The sequence below is a fragment of the Boleophthalmus pectinirostris genome, unplaced genomic scaffold, assembly GCF_026225935.1.
Source record: "Boleophthalmus pectinirostris isolate CB_2022bp ecotype Guang Dong unplaced genomic scaffold, ASM2622593v1 HiC_scaffold_13, whole genome shotgun sequence".
Taxonomy (NCBI): Eukaryota; Metazoa; Chordata; class Actinopteri; order Gobiiformes; family Gobiidae; genus Boleophthalmus; species Boleophthalmus pectinirostris.
The window spans coordinates 449,097-469,096 of NW_026571036.1; the positions used below are offsets into that span (position 1 = coordinate 449,097).

Below are 20,000 nucleotides of genomic sequence, written 5' to 3' on the forward strand. Positions count from 1 at the left end.
TGTCAGGGACGTGGATGTGTCAGGGGCGTGCACGTGTAGTGTCAGGGGCGTGCACGTGTAGTGTCAGGAGCGTGCACGTGGATGTGTCAGGGGCGTGCACGTGTAGTGTCAGGGGCGTGCACGTGGATGTGTCAGGGGCGTGCACGTGGATGTGTCAGGGGCGTGCACGTGGATGTGTCAGGAGCGTGCACGTGTAGTGTCAGGGACGTGGATGTGTCAGGGGCGTGCACGTGTAGTGTCAGGGGCGTGCACGTGTAGTGTCAGGGGCGTGCACGTGTAGTGTCAGGGGCGTGCACGTGTAGTGTCAGGGGCGTGCACGTGTAGTGTCAGGGGCGTGCACGTGTGTAGTGTCAGGGGCGTGCACGTGTAGTGTCAGGAGCGTGCACGTGTAGCGTCAGGGGCGTGCACGTGTAGCGTCAGGGGCGTGCACGTGGATGTGTCACACTCTGCTGGTTCTGTTCTGTTCTGTTCAGGTTTTATCAAGACTCACAGCTTTGACTCAAAATGAGAAAGAACATTTCCTCTAATAATGGATTTAAAATCAGCACCAGAACATGGACCAGACCAGGACCAGACCAGGACCAGACCAGGACTAGACCAGGACTAAACCAGGACCAGACCAGGACCAGACCAGGACCAGACCAGGACCAGACCAGGACTAGACCAGGACTAGACCAAGTTTAAAGCAGCACTATAACCTAATTGTTCAGGGTCCGTTTGCATCCTTGAGTCTGGTTTGGTTCTGGTCCCTTTGGTTCTGGTCCGTTTGGTTCTGGTCCCTTTGGTTCTGGTCCGTTTGGTTCTGGTCCGTGTCCTTGTCGAGTCGCTGGTTTCTTGTGGAGGAGGCGACGTGTCGTAAAAATGAAATAATAATTGGTCTCGTTAATAAAACCTCCAGTCTGTGATTTTTCATTTCTCTTCAAACGACACCGTTTGGACCCAAACTGGACCAGAGATAAACCAGAACTAAACCGGGTCTAAACCAGGACTAAACCAGGTCTAAACCAGGACTAAACCAGGACTAAACCAGGACTAAACCAGGTCTAAACCAGGACTAAACCAGGACTAAACCAGGACTAAACCAGGACTAAACCAGGACTAAACCAGGACTAAACCAGGACTAAACCAGGACTAAACCAGGTCTAAACCAGGACTAAACCAGGTCTAAACTCTGGTCTTGTCCGCTCACATTTATCAGACCTGTTTATTTCTGCACGATTCCCCAAAACACCAAAGACACAGGCCCATGAGCAAGACACTCCGGACTGAACCGGGTCTAGAGCAGGTCTAGAGCAGGTCTGGAGCAGGTCTAGAGCAGGTCTGGAGCAGGTCTGGAGCAGGTCTAGAGCAGGTCTGGAGCAGGTCTGGAGCAGGTCTAGGTCTGGAGGTCTAGGAGGTCTAGAGCAGGTCTAGAGCAGGTCTGGAGCAGGTCTGGAGCAGGTCTGGAGCAGGTCTGGAGCAGGTCTGGAGCAGGTCTGGAGCAGGTCTGGAGCAGGTCTAGAGCAGGTCTGGAGCAGGTCTGGAGCAGGTCTAGAGCAGGTCTGGAGCAGGTCTGGAGCAGGTCTAGAGGTCTCTGGGTCATTTCTCCGACACGATAATGACACAAAATGCAGGAGGTGTTTGTGTTTCATTTTCTGACAAACAAACGTCGAGTTTCTGGAAAATGGAAACATCACGAACGTCCAACAAAAAAAACAACAAGACGAATGAGGATTTAACCTGCAGCCTGTGTGTTTGACGTGTGTCTGTGTCTCTGTGTTTGACGTGTGTCTGTGTCTGTGTGTTTGACGTGTGTCTGTGTCTCTGTGTTTGACGTGTGTCTGTGTCTCTGTGTTTGACGTGTGTCTGTGTCTGTGTGTTGACGTGTGTCTGTGTGTTTGACGTGTGTCTGTGTCTCTGTGTTTGACGTGTGTCTGTGTCTGTGTGTTTGACGTGTGTCTCTGTGTTTGACGTGTGTCTGTGTCTCTGTGTTTGACGTGTGTCTGTGTGTTTGACGTGTGTCTCTGTGTTTGACGTGTGTCTGTGTGTTTGACGTGTGTCTCTGTGTTTGACGTGTGTCTCTGTGTTTGACGTGTGTCTGTGTGTTTGACGTGTGTCTGTGTGTTTGACGTGTGTCTGTGTCTGTGTTTGACGTGTGTCTCTGTGTTTGACGTGTGTCTGTGTTTGACGTGTGTCTCTGTGTTTGACGTGTGTCTCTGTGTTTGACGTGTGTCTCTGTGTTTGACTGTGTGTCTGTGTCTCTGTGTTTGACGTGTGTCTGTGTTTGACGTGTGTCTGTGTGACGTGTGTCTGTGTGTTTGACGTGTGTCTGTGTGTTTGACGTGTGTCTCTGTGTTTGACGTGTGTCTCTGTGTTTGACGTGTGTCTGTGTCTCTGTGTTTGACGTGTGTCTGTGTCTCTGTGTTTGACGTGTGTCTGTGTGTTTGACGTGTGTCTCTGTGTTGACGTGTGTCTGTGTTTGACGTGTGTCTGTGTCTGTGTGTTTGACGTGTGTCTGTGTCTCTGTGTTTGACGTGTGTCTGTGTGACGTGTGTCTGTGTGTTTGACGTGTGTCTGTGTGTTTGACGTGTGTCTGTGTCTGTGTGTTTGACGTGTGTCTCTGTGTTTGACGTGTGTCTGTGTCTCTGTGTTTGACGTGTGTCTGTGTGTTTGACGTGTGTCTGTCTCTGTGTTTGACGTGTGTCTGTGTCTCTGTGTTTGACGTGTGTCTCTGTGTTTGACGTGTGTCGTGTGTTGTGTGTGTTCTGTGTTTGACGTGTGTCTGTGACTGTGTCTGTGTTTGACGTGTGTCTGTGTCTGTGTCTGTGTTTGACGTGTGTCTGTGTCTCTGTGTTTGACGTGTGTCTGTGTCTCTGTGTTTGACGTGTGTCTCTGTGTTTGACGTGTGTCTCTGTGTTTTTCAGCTGTCGGACTCGGAGTGGGAGGAGCTTCTGGACGGGTTTGACGAGCGTTCGTATTTAAACGCGCGGAAATGGAAACCTGGAGACGACCCGTACACACTGTACGCCTTTAACCAGCGCGAGAGCGAGAGGATCCCCAGCAACCGAGCGCTCCGGGACACCAGGCACTACAGGTGAGAGACACGCCCCCTACAGGTGTGACACGCCCCCTACAGGTGTGACACGCCCACTACAGGTGTGACACGCCCCTACAGTGACCACAGGTGTGACACGCCCCCTACAGGTGTGACCCCCCCTACAGGTGTGACACACCCACTACAGGTGTGACACGCCCCCTACAGGTGTGACACACCCACTACAGGTGTGACACACCCCACTACAGGTGTGACACGCCCACTACAGGTGTGACACACCCACTACAGGTGTGACACGCCCCCTACAGGTGTTACACACCCACTACAGGTGACACACGCCCCCTACAGGTGTTACACGCCCACTACAGGTGTGACACACCCACTACAGGTGTGACACGCCCACTACAGGTGTGACACACCCACTACAGGTGTGACACACGCCCCCTACAGGTGTGACACACCCACTACAGGTGTGACACGCCCACTACAGGTGTGACACACCCACTACAGGTGACACACGCCCCCTACAGGTGTTACACGCCCACTACAGGTGTGACACGCCCCCTACAGGTGTGACACGCCCCCTACAGGTGTGACACGCCCACTACAGGTGACACACGCCCACTACAGGTGTGACACGCCCCCTACAGGTGTGACACGCCCCCTACAGGTGTGACACGCCCCCTACAGGTGTGACACGCCCACTACAGGTGTGACACACGCCCACTACAGGTGTGACACGCCCCCTACAGGTGTGACACGCCCCCTACAGGTGTGACACGCCCCCTACAGGCGTGACACACCCACTACAGGTGTGACACACGCCCCCTACAGGTGTGGGGGTGGGGGTGTGTGGATGCAGTGGGGGGGGGTTCTGCTTTAGGTTCTGTGTGTGTTTGTTTGTGTGTTTGTTTGTTTGTGTTTCTTCATGTTTGTGCAGTTTTTCTCCTCAATGAAGCAGCAGGAAACATCTGCCTCTGCTGCCCTGTGTCACATGACCAAATATTTACTCACAACTGATGCAGTGTCATGAACGATACCGATACTGATGCAGTGTCATGAACGATACCGATACTGATGCAGTGTCATGAACGATACCGATACTGATGCAGTGTCATGAACGATACCGATACTGATGCAGTGTCATGAACGATACCGATATGTCGACACACACGTGTCGGCCTCGTGTTTTTTCTGTGATCAGGAGAGGAGAGGGAATCTTTCTAGAAACACATGTTTTCTTCTTTTTTCTGCACAAACATTTACTTTTCTGAAATCTTCTCCGCGGTTAAAGAAGAGGGAGTAGGGAGTATTATACCTCTGTGAGGTTTGACTGTAACATGACAGATTTACATCAACATGGTCATTTTATTGTGCTGAAAATTTTTTAATTATTATTATTCAAACAAACTTGTGGTGTGGGAGCCTGGGGGGCGGAGCCTCGTACAGGAGGGTTTGAATTTGGCCCAGGAGAGATCTCTTGATTACTCAAACATGGATGACCCTTAAACCTGTTCAGTTCGGTTTGTGAAGAGGAACAGAATCAGAACCTGGTGAAGAACTCGTCTGTAAAACCTCATCTGTCGTTTCTCTGCGTCTGTTTCAAACCCTCCTGCTTCCTCCGAGCGTCTCGTTTCCTCCGAGCGTCTCGCTTCCTCCGAGCGTCTCGCTTCCTCCGAGCGTCTCGCTTCCTCCGAGCGTCTCGCTTCCTCCGAGCGTCTCGCTTCCTCCGAGCGTCTCGCTTCCTCCGAGCGTCTCGCTTCCTCCGAGCGTCTCGCTTCCTCCGAGCGTCTCGAGCGTCTCGTTTCCTCGAGCGTCTCGTTTCCTCCGAGCGTCTCGTTTCCGAGCGTCTCGAGCGTCTCGTTTCCTCCGAGCGTCTCGCTTCCTCCGAGCGTCTCGTTTCCTCCGAGCGTCTCGCTTCCTCCGAGCGTCTCGCTTCCTCCGAGCGCTCTCGAGCTTCCTCCGAGCGCCTCGTCCTCCGAGCGCCTCGTTTCCCTCCGAGCGCCTCGTTTCCTCCGAGCGCCTCGCTTCCTCCGAGCGCCTCGTTTCCTCCGAGCGCCTCGTTTCCTCGAGCGCCTCGTTTCCTCCGAGCGCCTCGTCCTCGAGCGCCTTTTCCTCCGAGCGTCTCGTTCCTCCGAGCGTCTCGTTTCTCCGAGCGTCTCCTCCGAGCGTCTCGCTTCCTCCGAGCGTCTCGTTTCCTCCGAGCGCCTCGCTTCCTCCGAGCGTCTCGTTTCCTCCGAGCGCCTCGTTTCCTCCGAGCGTCTCCTTTCCTCCGAGCGTCTCGCTTCCTCCGAGCGTCTCGCTTCCTCCGAGCGTCTCGTTTCCTCCGAGCGCCTCGTTTCCTCCGAGCGTCTCCTTTCCTCTGAGCGTCTCGCTTCCTCCGAGCGTCTCGTTTCCTCCGAGCGCCTCGTTTCCTCCGAGCGTCTCGCTTCCTCCGAGCGTCTCGTTTCCTCCGAGCGCCTCGCTTCCTCCGAGCGTCTCGTTTCCTCCGAGCGCCTCGTTTCCTCCGAGCGCCTCGTTTCCTCCGAGCGTCTCCTTTCCTCCGAGCGTCTCGCTTCCTCCGAGCGTCTCGCTTCCTCCGAGCGCCTCGTTTCCTCCGAGCGTCTCCTTTCCTCTGAGCGTCTCGCTTCCTCCGAGCGTCTCGCTTCCTCCGAGCGTCTCGTTTCCTCCGAGCGCCTCGCTTCCTCCGAGCGTCTCGTTTCCTCCGAGCGCCTCGTTTCCTCCGAGCGTCTCCTTTCCTCCGAGCGTCTCGCTTCCTCCGAGCGTCTCGCTTCCTCCGAGCGCCTCGTTTCCTCCGAGCGTCTCGCTTCCTCCGAGCGTCTCGCTTCCTCCGAGCGTCTCGTTTCCTCCGAGCGCCTCGTTTCCTCCGAGCGTCTCGTTTCCTCCGAGCGTCTCGCTTCCTCCGAGCGCCTCGTTTCCTCCGAGCGTCTCGCTTCCTCCGAGCGTCTCGTTTCCTCCGAGCGTCTCGTTTCCTCCGAGCGTCTCGCTTCCTCCGAGCGTCTCGTTTCCTCCGAGCGTCTCGTTGTCAGGTCATCGTTTGGTCTCATCTGGTCTCGGTCGTCGTCTCGGTTCCTGTTTATCTCAGACTCGTGGTTTCAGCGTCGGTGCAGTTTTATCTGTGTGAAGAGCTGAACAATTCTCTTCTGTTTAATTTCATTTTGAGGCTGGAGCCGCTTTGTGTGTGAAACGTGTGTTTGTTCAGATCACAGCAGAACCTCACACTTCAGTCTGTTTCAGTCTGTTTCAGTCTCTGTTTCAGTCTGTTTCAGTCTGTTTCAGTCTCTGTTTCAGTCTGTTTCAGTCTCTGTTTCAATCTGTTTCAGTCTCTGTTTCAGTCTGTTTCAGTCTCTGTTTCAGTCTGTTTCAGTCTGTTTCAGTCTCTGTTTCAGTCTCTGTTTCAATCTGTTTCAGTCTGTTTCAGTCTCTGTTTCAGTCTCTGTTTCAGTCTCTGTTTCAATCTGTTTCAGTCTGTTTCAGTCTCTGTTTCAGTCTGTTTCAGTCTGTATCAGTCTCTGTTTCAGTCTGTTTCAGTCTCTGTTTCAGTCTGTTTCAGTCTCTGTTTCAGTCTCTGTTTCAGTCTGTTTCAGTCTCTGTTTCAGTCTGTTTCAGTCTGTTTCAGTCTCTGTTTCAGTCTCTGTTTCAATCTGTTTCAGTCTGTTTCAGTCTCTGTTTCAGTCTGTTTCAGTCTCTGTTTCAGTCTGTTTCAGTCTGTTTCTCTGTTTCAGTCTGTTTCAGTCTCTGTTTCAGTCTGTTTCAGTCTCTGTTTCAGTCTGTTTCAGTCTCTGTTTCAGTCTCTGTTTCAGTCTGTTTCAATCTCTGTTTCAGTCTCTGTTTCAGTCTGTTTCAGTCTGTTTCAGTCTCTGTTTCAGTCTCTGTTTCAGTCTGTTTCAGTCTGTTTCAGTCTCTGTTTCAGTCTCTGTTTCAGTCTGTTTCAGTCTCTGTTTCAGTCTGTTTCAGTCTGTTTCAGTCTCTGTTTCAGTCTCTGTTTCAATCTGTTTCAGTCTGTTTCAGTCTCTGTTTCAGTCTCTGTTTCAGTCTCTGTTTCAGTCTGTTTCAGTCTCTGTTTCAGTCTCTGTTTCAGTCTCTGTTTCAGTCTCTGTTTCAGTCTGTTTCAGTCTCTGTTTCAGTCTCTGTTTCAGTCTCTGTTTCAGTCTCTGTTTCAGTCTGTTTCAGTCTCTGTTTCAGTCTCTGTTTCAGTCTGTTTCAGTCTGTTTCAGTCTCTGTTTCAGTCTCTGTTTCAGTCTGTTTCAGTCTGTTTCAGTCTCTGTTTCAGTCTCTGTTTCAGTCTGTTTCAGTCTCTGTTTCAGTCTGTTTCAGTCTCTGTTTCAGTCTGTTTCAGTCTCTGTTCAGTCTTGTTTCAGTCTGTTTTCAGTCTGTTTCAGTCTGTTTCAGTCTGTTTCAGTCTCTGTTTCAGTCTTTTCAGTCTTGTTTCAGTCTCTGTTTCAGTCTGTTTCAGTCTGTTTCAGTCTCTGTTTCAGTCTGTTTCAGTCTCTGTTTCAGTCTCTGTTTCAGTCTGTTTCAGTCTGTTTCAGTCTGTTTCAGTCTGTGTTTCAGTCTCTGTTTCAGTCTGTTTCAGTCTCTGTTTCAGTCTCTGTTTCAGTCTGTTTCAGTCTCTGTTTCAGTCTGTTTCAGTCTCTGTTTCAGTCAGTCTGTTTCAGTCTGTTTCAGTCTGTTTCAGACCTGGGCCGTGTGCAGCTCCGGCTCCTCGTTCGTCCGTTCGTTCTGTTTAATCTCATGTTTTATATTTGACTTCGTGTCTGGACTGAAGCTGCTTTGTTTTTATTTCAGACGTGTTTTTTTATTGACAGTTTTTTTGTTGAGCAGTTTCACTTTTTCACTTTTTCACTTTTTCACTTTTTCTCTGCTGAGTCAAACATAAACTGTTCAGTCTGAGCCGCGTCACAACACTGACATTTACTGATTTATAAAGAAACACTTTTCATATTCTGCACAACTCACTTCAACATTTTGACTCCACAAGATTTTCTGTTCCTCATGTGGAAAAAAGAACCAGGAACATGGAAATTCTAACTGGGAATGTTCTGATGAAAGTGGGAATGTTTGGTTTTGTTCTGAAGTGTAAATGTTGTAAACTTAAACTTCATATAAACCATGACCACATCAGCCCGTTTGATCCGATAGTTCAGCATTGTCACATTTGTTTACGTTTTACTTAAGATCACATGGCTCATTTACATAAACTGTTAGTATTGATAAAAAGAGCTGCTCCTTGTGCCGCTGATGTGGTTCAGCTTCTTTCGGACTAAAGGACACGACTCAGTGGAACATGTGTTTTTTTCTGTGACGGAGGAGGTGCTGATGATGGTGAGTCTGTTCTGTGTGGGTGTCGTACAGGAGACGATTCATGTTTAACTTTTGAGCGATCATAAAAGTGCAGGTCACACAAGTGCAGGTCACACAAGTGCAGGTCACACAAGTGCAGGTCACACAAGTGCAGGTCACATAAGTGCAGGTCACACAAGTGCAGATTCATGTGCAGGTTTAGCACAGCTCTTTATTTTACAATCATTTCACTCATGTACGATCACTTTATTTATGTTTGTCACTTTATTTACGTCGGACACTTTATTTATGTCGGTCACTTTATTTACGTCGGTCACTTTGTTTATGTTGGTCACTTTATTTACGTCGGTCACTTTATTTACGTCGGACACTTTATTTATGTCGGTCACTTTATTTACGTCGGTCACTTTGTTTATGTTGGTCACTTTATTTATATTTGTCACTTCATTTATGTCGGACACTTTATTTATGTCGGTCACTTTATTTATGTCGGACACTTTATTTATGTTGGTCACTTTATTTATGTCGGACACTTTATTTATGTTGGTCACTTTATTTATATTTGTCACTTCATTTATGTCGGACACTTTATTTATGTCGGTCACTTTATTTATGTCGGACACTTTATTTATGTTGGTCACTTTATTTATGTCGGACACTTTATTTATGTTGGTCACTTTATTTATATTTGTCACTTCATTTATGTCGGACACTTTATTTATGTCGGTCACTTTATTTACGTCGGTCACTTTATTTACGTCGGTCACTTTATTTATGTCGGTCACTTTATTTACGTCGGTCACTTTATTTATGTCGGTCACTTTATTTACGTTTGTCACTTTATTTACGTTTGTCACTTTATTTATATTTGTCACTTTATTTATGTCGGTCACTTTATTTATGTCGGACACTTTATTTACGTCGGTCACTTTATTTATGTGGGTCACTTTATTTATATTTGTCACTTTATTTATGTGGGTCACTTTATTTATATTTGTCACTTTATTTATGTGGTTTCACTTTATTTATATTTGTCACTTTATTTATGTCGGACACTTTATTTATGTTTGTCACTTTATTTACGTCAGACACTTTATTTACATTGATCACTTTATTTACGTCGGACAGGAGCAGACAGGAGCAGACAGGAGCAGACAGGAGCAGGCAGGAGCAGACAGGTGCAGGCAGGAGCAGACAGGTGCAGGCAGGAGCAGACAGGAGCAGACAGGAGCAGGCAGGAGCAGACAGGAGCAGACAGGTGCAGACAGGAGCAGGCAGGAGCAGGCAGGAGCAGCAGGCAGCAGACAGAGCAGACAGGCAGGAGCAGGCAGGAGCAGGCAGGAGCAGACAGGTGCAGACAGGAGCAGACAGGAGCAGACAGAAGCAGACAGGTGCAGACAGGAGCAGACAGGTGCAGACAGGAGCAGACAGGAGCAGACAGGAGCAGACAGGAGCAGACAGGTGCAGACAGGAGCAGGCAGGAGCACAGGTGCAGACAGAGCAGACAGGAGCAGACAGGTGCAGACAGGAGCAGACAGGTGCAGACAGGTGCAGACAGGAGCAGACAGGAGCAGACAGGAGCAGACAGGTGCAGACAGGAGCAGGCAGGAGCAGAGGAGCAGACAGGAGCAGACAGGAGCAGACAGGAGCAGACAGGTGCAGGTTGTAGTAGATGATGTCAGGGCGGTGAAGTGTTTCAGAGACAAGTGTCGACGATCTCCTCCTCCTCCTCCATCTGTTTATCCTCTTTACTCTCTCCTCCTCTCCTTTTCTTTCTCTCCTTTTTCCTTTTCTCTCTCTCTCCTCCTTTCTCTTCTTCTCTTTCACCTCTCTCCTTCTTTCACCCCTCCTCTTTTCCTCTTTTCCCCTCTTCCTCTTCTTCTCTCTCCGTCTGCAGCACCTGTGCTTGTTTACACTGTGATTCATCCTGTTAGGTTTTGTCTCCATCCTTTCCTCCACCTCTCCTCTCCTCCCTCTCTCCTCTTCTCCTCCCTCTATCCTCCCTCTCTCCTCTTTCTCTCCTCTTCCTTCTTTACCCTCCTCCCTCCTTCTCTCTCTCCTCCCTCTCTTCTTTCTCTCTTTTATCTGTTTCTGTTGTTTATAGACGACATTGGAACATGATCAGATTTAGTCTTTCCTCGTTCACATTCTGCTCCCTCGCTCCTCCTCTCCTCCTTTTCTTCCTCTCTCTCTCTCTCTCTCTCTCTCTCTCTCTCTTTCTTTCTTTCATCAGTTCAGACTTTATGAACCAGACATGATTTGTTCTTCTTAATAAAGATTGAATTGAATTATGGTGATGATAATCCCCCTCCTCCCCCCTCATCTCTCCTCATCTCCCTCTCTCCTCTCCTCTCCTCTCCTCTGTCTCTCTCCCCTCCTCCATCTCCTGGTTTAGTTCTGGTTTAGTCCTGGTTTAGTCCTGGTTTAGTCCTGGAGTATTTTGTGGTGCAGTTGTTGTTTCTGTGTTTGGACACTTCAGCTCCTTTGAGATCATCAACTAACACTCCTCCTCCTCCTCCTCCTCCTCCTCCTCTTCCTCTCTGCATCTCTCCATCACAGAGAGACAGAGAGAGAGGGAGAGGGAGAGGGGGAGGGAGACAGACGGAGGTGTAGACAGAGAGTAATGGTCGAGGAGTAAAAACTGCAGAGGTGTGGAAAAGACTTGTACAGTTGAAGAAAAGAGAGACAGAGTTTTATTGAGTGTGAGGAGAGGAGAGGAGGAGCCTCAGGACAAAAGTGTCCCTCGTCTGTGTCCTGCAGCCTCCAGGGGGCGTCAGGTGACCCCCCGCCGACCCCTGACCCCAAACTCTGTCCATAAAAACAATCAACAGAACCAGTGACAGGTGCGGCCCTGTCAGAGTCCAGCCTGCAGCAGGAGCAGGTCTGAGTCACACAGAGACCAGACTGACCCGTACCTCAGGTCGTCCTGACAGAAGATCCACCATGTTCCCCACAGACCCTCATGACACACTCAGGTCTGCCAGGTCCTTCCAGGTTCCTCCTCCACCAACAAACCAACTGACCACCAGGTCCACAGCTCTGCTCCTGTCTTCACCCGAGTGTCCAGGACACGAGGCCGGAGGTCACATGACACGAGGACCAACTCCGGTCGAGGACGCCTGGTGCCTCATGCGCTGATGGACACTTGATGAACATGATGTTGGTTCTGGACAAACTGAAGTCCAATAACAGAACACGGCTCAGGTCCAGGTCAGGAGGACGTTCCTCTGCAGGCGTCACTGTCGCCCACGTGGACGAGCTCAGGCTCCTCCCACACGAGCTCAGGCTCCTCCCACACGAGCTCAGGCTCCTCCCACACAAGCTCAGGCTCCTCCCACACGAGCTCAGGCTCCTCCCACACGAGCTCAGGCTCCTCCCACACGAGCTCAGGCTCCTCCCACACGAGCTCAGGCTCCTCCCACACGAGCTCAGGCTCCCCACACACACACGAGCTCAGGCTCCTCCCACACACACACGCTCAGCTCCTCACACGAGCTCAGGCTCCTCCCACACGAGCTCAGGCTCCTCCCACACGAGCTCAGGCTCCTCCCACACACACACGAGCTCAGGCTCCTCCCACACACACACGAGCTCAGGCTCCTCCCACACACACACGAGCTCAGGCTCCTCCCACACCAGCTCAGGCTCCTCCCACACAAGCTCAGGCTCCTCCCACACGAGCTCAGGCTCCTCCCACACGAGCTCAGGCTCCTCCCACACGAGCTCAGGCTCCTCCCACACGAGCTCAGGCTCCTCCCACACGAGCTCAGGCTCCTCCCCCAGCGCGGCGACGTCTCCGCAGAGACAGAGTCTTCATGTCCAGAGATCTGGTCGTCGAGGTCCCTGCCTTCAACTGTCAGTCAGATCTTTGCCCTGGTCCCTCATGGCTCCTGCAGGTGGACGGTCCACAGGAGGACGGCCTCAGGTCGCTCCTTCAGCCTGAGTCTGGTCGACCAGAGACACGAAGCCCAAACCTCCACCAGGACAAGAGCAGGACAAGACCGGGACAAGACCGGGACAAGACCGGGACAAGACCGGGACAAGACCGGGACAAGACCGGGACAAGACCAGGACAAGACCGGGACAAGACCGGGACAAGACCAGGACAAGACCGGGACAAGACCAGGCTCCACAGAGGAACAAAACAACTCGTGTCGTTATAGACCTGTTTTAGTCCTGGTTTAGTCCAGTCTTAGTCCTGTTTTAGTCTTGTTTTAATCCTGTTTTAGTCCTGGTTTAGTCCAGTTTTAGTCCTGTTTTAGTCCAGTTTTAGTCCGGGTTTAGTCCTGGTTCAGTTCTGGTGTTGTTGTTATAAATCAGGTCGTTCCTTCTGTTCATTTGTCATTCCTCTCCATTTGCGTCACTTTCTCACATCATGACTCTTCTCTCCATCCATCCCTCACTCCACCCCTCCCTCTCTCTCTCTCCACCCCTCCCTCTCTCACTCCACCCCTCCCTCTCTCTCTCTCCACCTCCCTCTCTCTCTCTCTCCCCTCCCTCTCTCTCTCCCTTCTTCTCCTCTCTCCATCCATCCCTGACTCTCCCTCTGTATCTCCTTCCCTCCTTCCCTCGCTCCCTCGCTCCCTCCCTCCCTCGCTCCCTCGCTCCCTCTCTCTTTCTCTCTTTCTCTCTCTCTTGTAGATGATAAATATCAGATGATGACAAATGCTTCCCTCTCCGTGTGTTCCCCAGACGCTTCCCTCGCTCCGTCGCACCAGAACACTGAGCCTTATGTTAGCACCGCCACCGCCACCGCCTCCGCCACCGCCGCCATCATCACCGCCGCCGCCGCCGCCGTGTTAATGTTAACGCCGCCGAGAGCTTCAAAAACACGGAGAAAAACCCCGAAAAAAAAAACCCCCGGAAAAATGTGAAAAACTAAAAGTGTCACAAACTGCAAACGTCACGAAGCAACGACGGACGAGGACTGAGACTGAGAGGGACCGATTAGTCCTGGTTTAGTCCTGGTTTAGTCCTGGTTTAGTCCTGGTTTAGTCCTGGTTTAGTCCTGGTTTAGTCCTGGTTTAGTCCTGGTTAGTCCTGGTTTAGTCTGGTTTAGTCCTGGTTTAGTCCTGGTTTTGTCCTGGTTTTAGTCCTGGTTTAGTCCTGGTTTAGTCCTGGTTTTAGTCCTGGTTTAGTCCTGGTTTAGTCCTGGTTTAGTCCTGGTTTAGTCCTGGTTTAGTCCTGGTTTAGTCCTGGTTCAGTCCTGGTTTAGTCCTGGTTCAGTCCTGGTTTAGTCCTGGTTTAGTCCTGGTGGCAGCTGTAGCTCTGATTAATGTTTGTGGTTGTGAAACTGAGTAAGAAGAACTGACACACACAGAGAAGATTAAAGGACTAAACCAGGACTAAACCAGGACTAAACCAGGACTAAACCAGGTCTAAACCAGGACTAAACCAGGTCTAAACCAGGACTAAACCAGGACTGACCAGGGATCAGTTGGTGTTGGTCTGACACTGCTGTAGTCACAACTGTCCTGGGGCAGACTGACAGAAATGAGGCGGCCAATTTGCACCATTTGTCCCTCAGGCCCTGTTCACACTAGTGTGTATGTGAGTGGTTGGTTCACACTAGTGTGTATGTGAGTGGTTGGTTCACACTAGTGTGTATGTGAGTGGTTGGTTCACACTAGTGTGTATGTGAGTGGTTGGTTCACACTAGTGTGTATGTGAGTGGTTGGTTCACACTAGTGTGTATGTGAGTGGTTCACACTAGTGTGTATGTGAGTGGTTGGTTCACACTAGTGTGTATGTGAGTGGTTGGTTCACACCAGTGTGTATGTGAGTGGTTGGTTCACACTAGTGTGTATGTGAGTACAGTGTGATGGGGACTGTGTGAAAACCCTGATCCTCTGATGTGTGTCTGTCACCGCCAAAACACTAAGACACACAATATGTGTCCAGTCACATAAACGTGTGTCTGTGTGCACCACCTGCACACGTATAATGTGTGAAAAGTTTCACATGAAACAACAACACGACACAAACACAGAGAGAGAGAGAGAGAACACCCCTCTGTCACAGAGAGAACACCCCTCTGTCACAGAGAGAACACCCCTCTGTCACAGAGAGAGAACACCCCTCTGTCACACAGAGAGAAACACCCCTCTGTCACACAGAGAGAACACCCCTCTGTCACAGAGAGAACACCCCTCTGACACACAGAGAGAACACACCCCTCTGACACAGAGAGAGAACACCCCTCTGACACAGAGAGAACACCCCTCTGTCACACAGAGAGAACACCCCTCTGACACAGAGAGAACACCCCTCTGACACCCTCTGACACAGAGAGAACACCCCTCTGACACAGAGAGAACACCCCTCTGACACAGAGAGAGAGAACACCCCTCTGTCACAGAGAGAGAACACCCCTCTGACACAGAGAGAACACCCCTCTGTCACAGAGAGAACACCCCTCTGTCACACAGAGAGAACACCCTCTGACACAGAGAGAGAACACCCTCTGTCACACAGAGAGAACACCCTCTGACACAGAGAGAACACCCTCTGTCACACAGAGAGAACACCCCTCTGACACAGAGAGAGAACACCCCTCTGTCACAGAGAGAACACCCCTCTGACACAGAGAGAACACCCCTCTGTCACACAGAGAGAACACCCCTCTGTCACAGAGAGAACACCCCTCTGACACAGAGAGAACACCCTCTGTCACAGAGAGAACACCCTCTGACACAGAGAGAACACCCCTCTGTCACAGAGAGAACACCCCTCTGACACAGAGAGAACACCCCTCTGTCACAGAGAGAACACCCCTCTGTCACACAGAGAGAACACCCCTCTGTCACAGAGAGAACCCCCTTGACACAGAGAACACCCCTCTGACACAGAGAGAAACCCCTCTGTCACAGAGAGAACACCCCTCTGACACAGAGAACACCCCTCTGACAGAGAGAACACCCCTCTGTCACAGAGAGAACACCCCTCTGTCACAGAGAGAACACCCTCTGACACAGAGAGGAACACCCCTCTGTCACAGAGAAGAACACCCTCTGACACAGAGAGAACACCCCTCTGTCACAGAGAGAACACCCCTCTGTCACAGAGAGAACACCCCTCTGACACACAGAGAGAACACCCCTCTGTCACAGAGAGAACACCCCTCTGTCACAGAGAGAACACCCCTCTGACACACAGAGAGAACACCCCTCTGTCACACAGAGAGAACACCCCTCTGTCACAGGGAGAAACCCCTGACACAGAGAACACCCCTCTGACACAGGGAGAACACCCCTCTGACACAGAGAGAACACCCCTCTGACACAGGAGAACACCCCTCTGACACACAGGGAGAACACCCTCTGACACACAGAGAGAACACCCCTCTGACACAGGAGAACACCCCTCTGACAGGGAGAACACCCTCTGACACAGAGAGAACACCCCTCTGTCACACAGAGAGAACACCCCTCTGACACAGAGAGAACACCCCTCTGTCACAGAGAGAACACCCTCTGTCACACAGAGAGAACACCCCTCTGACACAGAGAGAACACCCCTCTGTCACAGAGAGAACACCCCTCTGTCACAGAGAGAACACCCTCTGTCACAGAGAGAAACACCCCTCTGTCACAGAGAGAACACCCCTCTGACACAGAGAGAACACCCTCTGTCACACAGAGAGAACACCCCTCTGTCACAGAGAGAACACCCCCTGACACACAGAGAACACCCCTCTGTCACAGAGAGAAACACCCCTGACACAGAGAGAACACCCCTCTGACACAGGGAGAACACCCCTCTGACACACAGAGAGAGACACCCCTCTGACACACAGAGAGAACACCCCTCTGACACAGAGAGAACACCCCTCTGACACAGAGAGAGAACACCCCTCTGACACAGAGAGAACACCCCTCTGACACAGAGAGAAAACACCCCTCTGACACAGAGAGAACACCCTCTGTCTGACAGAGAGAGAACACCCCTCTGTCACACAGAGAGAACACCCCTCTGACACACAGAGAGAAACACCCCTCTGTCACAGAGAGAAACACCCCTCTGTCACACAGAGAGAACACCCCTCTGACACAGAGAGAACACCCCTCTGTCACAGAGAGGAGAACACCCCTCTGTCACAGACAGAGAGAACACCCCTCTGACACACAGAGAGAAACACCCTCTGTCACAGAGAGAACACCCCTCTGACACAGAGAGAACACCCCTCTGTCACAGAGAGAACACCCCTCTGACACAGAGAGAACACCCCTCTGACACAGAGAGAACACCCCTCTGTCAGAGAGAGAACACCCTCTGACACAGAGAGAACACCCCCTCTGTCACACAGAGAGAACACCCCTCTGACACACAGAGAGAACACCCCTCTGTCACAGAGAGAACACCCCTCTGTCACAGAGAGAACACCCCTCTGACACAGAGAGAACACCCCTCTGACACAGAGAGAACACCCCTCTGACACAGAGAGAACACCCCTCTGTCACAGAGAGAACACCCCTCTGACACAGAGAGAACACCCCTCTGTCACAGAGAGAACACCCCTCTGACACAGAGAGAACACCCCTCTGTCACAGAGAGAGAGACACCCCTCTGACACAGAGAAGAACACCCCTCTGTCACAGAAGAACACCCCTCTGTCACACAGAGAGAACACCCCTCTGTCACAGAGAGAACACCCTCTGTCACACAGAGAGAACACCCTCTGACACAGAGAGAACACCCCTCTGTCACAGAGAGAACACCCCTCTGTCACAGAGAGAACACCCCTCTGTCACAGAGAGAACACCCCTCTGTCACAGGAGAACACCCCTCTGACACAGAGAGAACACCCCTGACAACCCTCTGACACAGAGAGAAACACCCCTCTGTCACAGAGAGAAACACCCCTCTGTCACAGAGAGAACACCCCTCTGACACAGAGAGAACACCCCTCTGTCACAGAGAGAACACCCTCTGTCACCAAGAGAACACCCCTCTGTCACAGAGAGAACACCCCTCTGTCACAGAGAGAACACCCCTCTGTCACAGAGAGAGAACACCCCTCTGACACAGAGAGAACACCCCTCTGACACAGGAGAGAACACCCCTCTGACACAGAGAGAACACCCCTCTGACACAGAGAGAACACCCCTCTGACACAGAGAGAACACCCCTCTGACACAGAGAGAACACTCATATTCCACTGAGTCCAACACAAACTGAACCACATCAGACACAAGAAACAACAGTTTTTATCACATTAGTTTATGTAAATGAGTCATGTGATTTAATGTTTAATTTGTGTAAAACATAAATGTGTCAAAGTCTGTGAACAGGAAAGGACATGAGTGTGACACAGATGTTTCTGACACACTGACACATGGATTAGTTTAAGTGTAAACGGGGTCTGTGTGTCTCTGTGTGTCTCTGTGTGTCTCTGTGTGTCTCTGTGTGTCTCTGTGTGTCTCTGTGTGTCTCTGTGTGTCTCTGTGTGTCTGTGTGTCCAGGTCCTGCTCCAGAGGTCAGAGGTCAAACTGGAGGATGTTCATAATTAAACCAAAAGAACCAGATTCACAAACACAAAGTTAATGTTTAATTTACTGAAACAACATTTTATTCTGCTGACGCTGAACTGCAGAGAAAAACAGGACTAAACCAGGACTAAACCAGGTCTAAACCAGGACTAAACCAAGTCTAAACCAGGTCTAAACCAGGACTAAACCAGGTCTAAACCAGGACTAAACCAGGACTAAACCAGGTCTAAACCAGGACTAAACCAGGACTAAACCAGGACTAAACCAGGTCTAAACCAGGACTAAACCAGGTCTAAACCAGGACTAAACCAGGTCTAAACCAGGTCTAAACCAGGACTAAACCAGGTCTAAACCAGGTCTAAACCAGGACTAAACCAGGTATAATCCCGGTCTAAACCAGGTCTAAACCCGGTCTGTGGCAGGTCTCTTTGTCTCTTCTGTTTCTGTTTGTGTCTCTGGGTGAAACTCACTCTGCAGTATTTAAATCAGGAGCAGGAGGTCGACAGGAGCAGAGGGCTGACAGGTGCTGACGGGTGCTGACGGGTGCTGACGGGTGCAGACGGGTGCAGACGGGTGCAGACGGGTGGGGGGGGGTTGGCAGGAGCACAGTTTGGTCCTGTCTCTGTCGATGAGGTTCATTGATCGGGGGGTAAATGCTTCTGTCTGTATCGACCCACAAGATCCTCTCCTCATCCACTGCAGCTGCACTGGCAGAGACCAGAGTCCAGAGACCAGAGTCCAGAGACCAGATCCAGAGTCCAGAGTCCAGAGACCAGAGACCAGAGTCCAGAGACCAGAGTCCAGAGACCAGAGTCCAGAGTCCAGAGACCAGAGACAGAGACCAGAGACCAGAGACCAGAGTCCAGAGTCCAGAGTCCAGAGACCAGAGTCCAGAGACCAGAGTCCAGAGACCAGAGTCCAGAGTCCAGAGTCCAGAGACCAGAGTCCAGAGACCAGAGTCCAGAGTCCAGAGTCCAGAGTCCAGAGACCAGAGACCAGAGTCCAGAGACCAGAGTCCAGAGACCAGAGTCCACCAGAGTCCAGAGTCCAGAGACCAGAGACCAGAGTCCAGAGACCAGAGTCCAGAGTCCAGAGTCCAGAGTCCAGAGACAGAGACCAGAGTCCAGAGACCAGAGACAGAGACCAGAGACCAGAGTCCAGAGTCCAGAGACCAGAGTCCAGAGTCCAGAGTCCAGAGTCCAGAGACCAGAGTCCAGAGTCCAGAGTCCAGAGACCAGAGTCCAGAGACCAGAGTCCAGACCAGAGTCCAGAGTCCAGAGACCAGAGACCAGAGACCAGAGACCAGAGTCCAGAGACCAGAGTCCAGAGTCCAGAGTCCAGAGTCCAGAGTCCAGAGACCAGAGTCCAGAGACCAGAGTCCAGAGTCCAGAGTCCAGAGTCCAGAGTCCAGAGACCAGAGACCAGAGACCAGAGTCCAGAGACCAGAGACCAGAGTCCAGAGTCCAGAGACCAGAGACCAGAGTCCAGAGTCCAGAGTCCAGAGTCCAGAGACCAGAGACCAGAGACCAGAGACCAGAGACCAGAGACCAGAGTCCAGAGTCCAGACCTGATACTTCAGACTCAATATTCGATACTCGATACTGATTCCACAAACTCTTTGTTTAAACAAACATGTGATTTTCCACATGAAAAGATAAAACTTTCTGTTCTGTTCCCACGTGTCTTTATATCTGTGTGTGGTCCCTGGTCTAGTCCTGGTCTAGTCCTGGTCTGGTCTAGTCCTGGTCTAGACCTGGTGTAGTCCTGGTTCAGTCCTGGTTTAGTTCTGGTTTAGACCTGGTGTAGTCCTGGTTCAGTCCTGGTTTAGTTCTGGTTCAGTCCTGGTTTAGTTCTGGTGTAGTCCTGGTTCAGTCCTGGTTCAGTTCTGGTTTAGTCCTGGTCTAGACCTGGTGTAGTCCTGGTTCAGTCCTGGTTTAGTTCTGGTTCAGTCCTGGTTTAGTTCTGGTGTAGTCCTGGTTCAGTCCTGGTTCAGTTCTGGTTTAGTCCTGGTTTAGTCCTGGTGTAGTCCTGGTTTAGTCCTGGTTCAGTTCTGGTTTAGTCCTGGTTCAGTTCTGGTTTAGTCCTGGTTTAGTCCTGGTTTAGTCCTGGTTAGTCCTGGTTTAGTCCTGGTTTAGTCCTGGTTTAGTCCTGGTTTAGTCCTGGTTTAGTCCTGG

At 50.9% G+C, this 20,000-nt stretch overlaps 1 protein-coding gene across 1 annotated transcript in view; it reads left to right on the forward strand.

Annotated features, from left to right (window-relative positions):
* The window catches only part of LOC129407724 (polypeptide N-acetylgalactosaminyltransferase 14-like), a 111,168-nt gene that overhangs the window by 625 nt on the left and 90,543 nt on the right, over positions 1–20,000 (forward strand). The window contains exon 2 of the mRNA XM_055149720.1: positions 2,904–3,073. Coding sequence (XP_055005695.1) covers positions 2,904–3,073 — 170 coding nt within the window. The remainder of the gene's footprint in view (positions 1–2,903; positions 3,074–20,000) is intronic.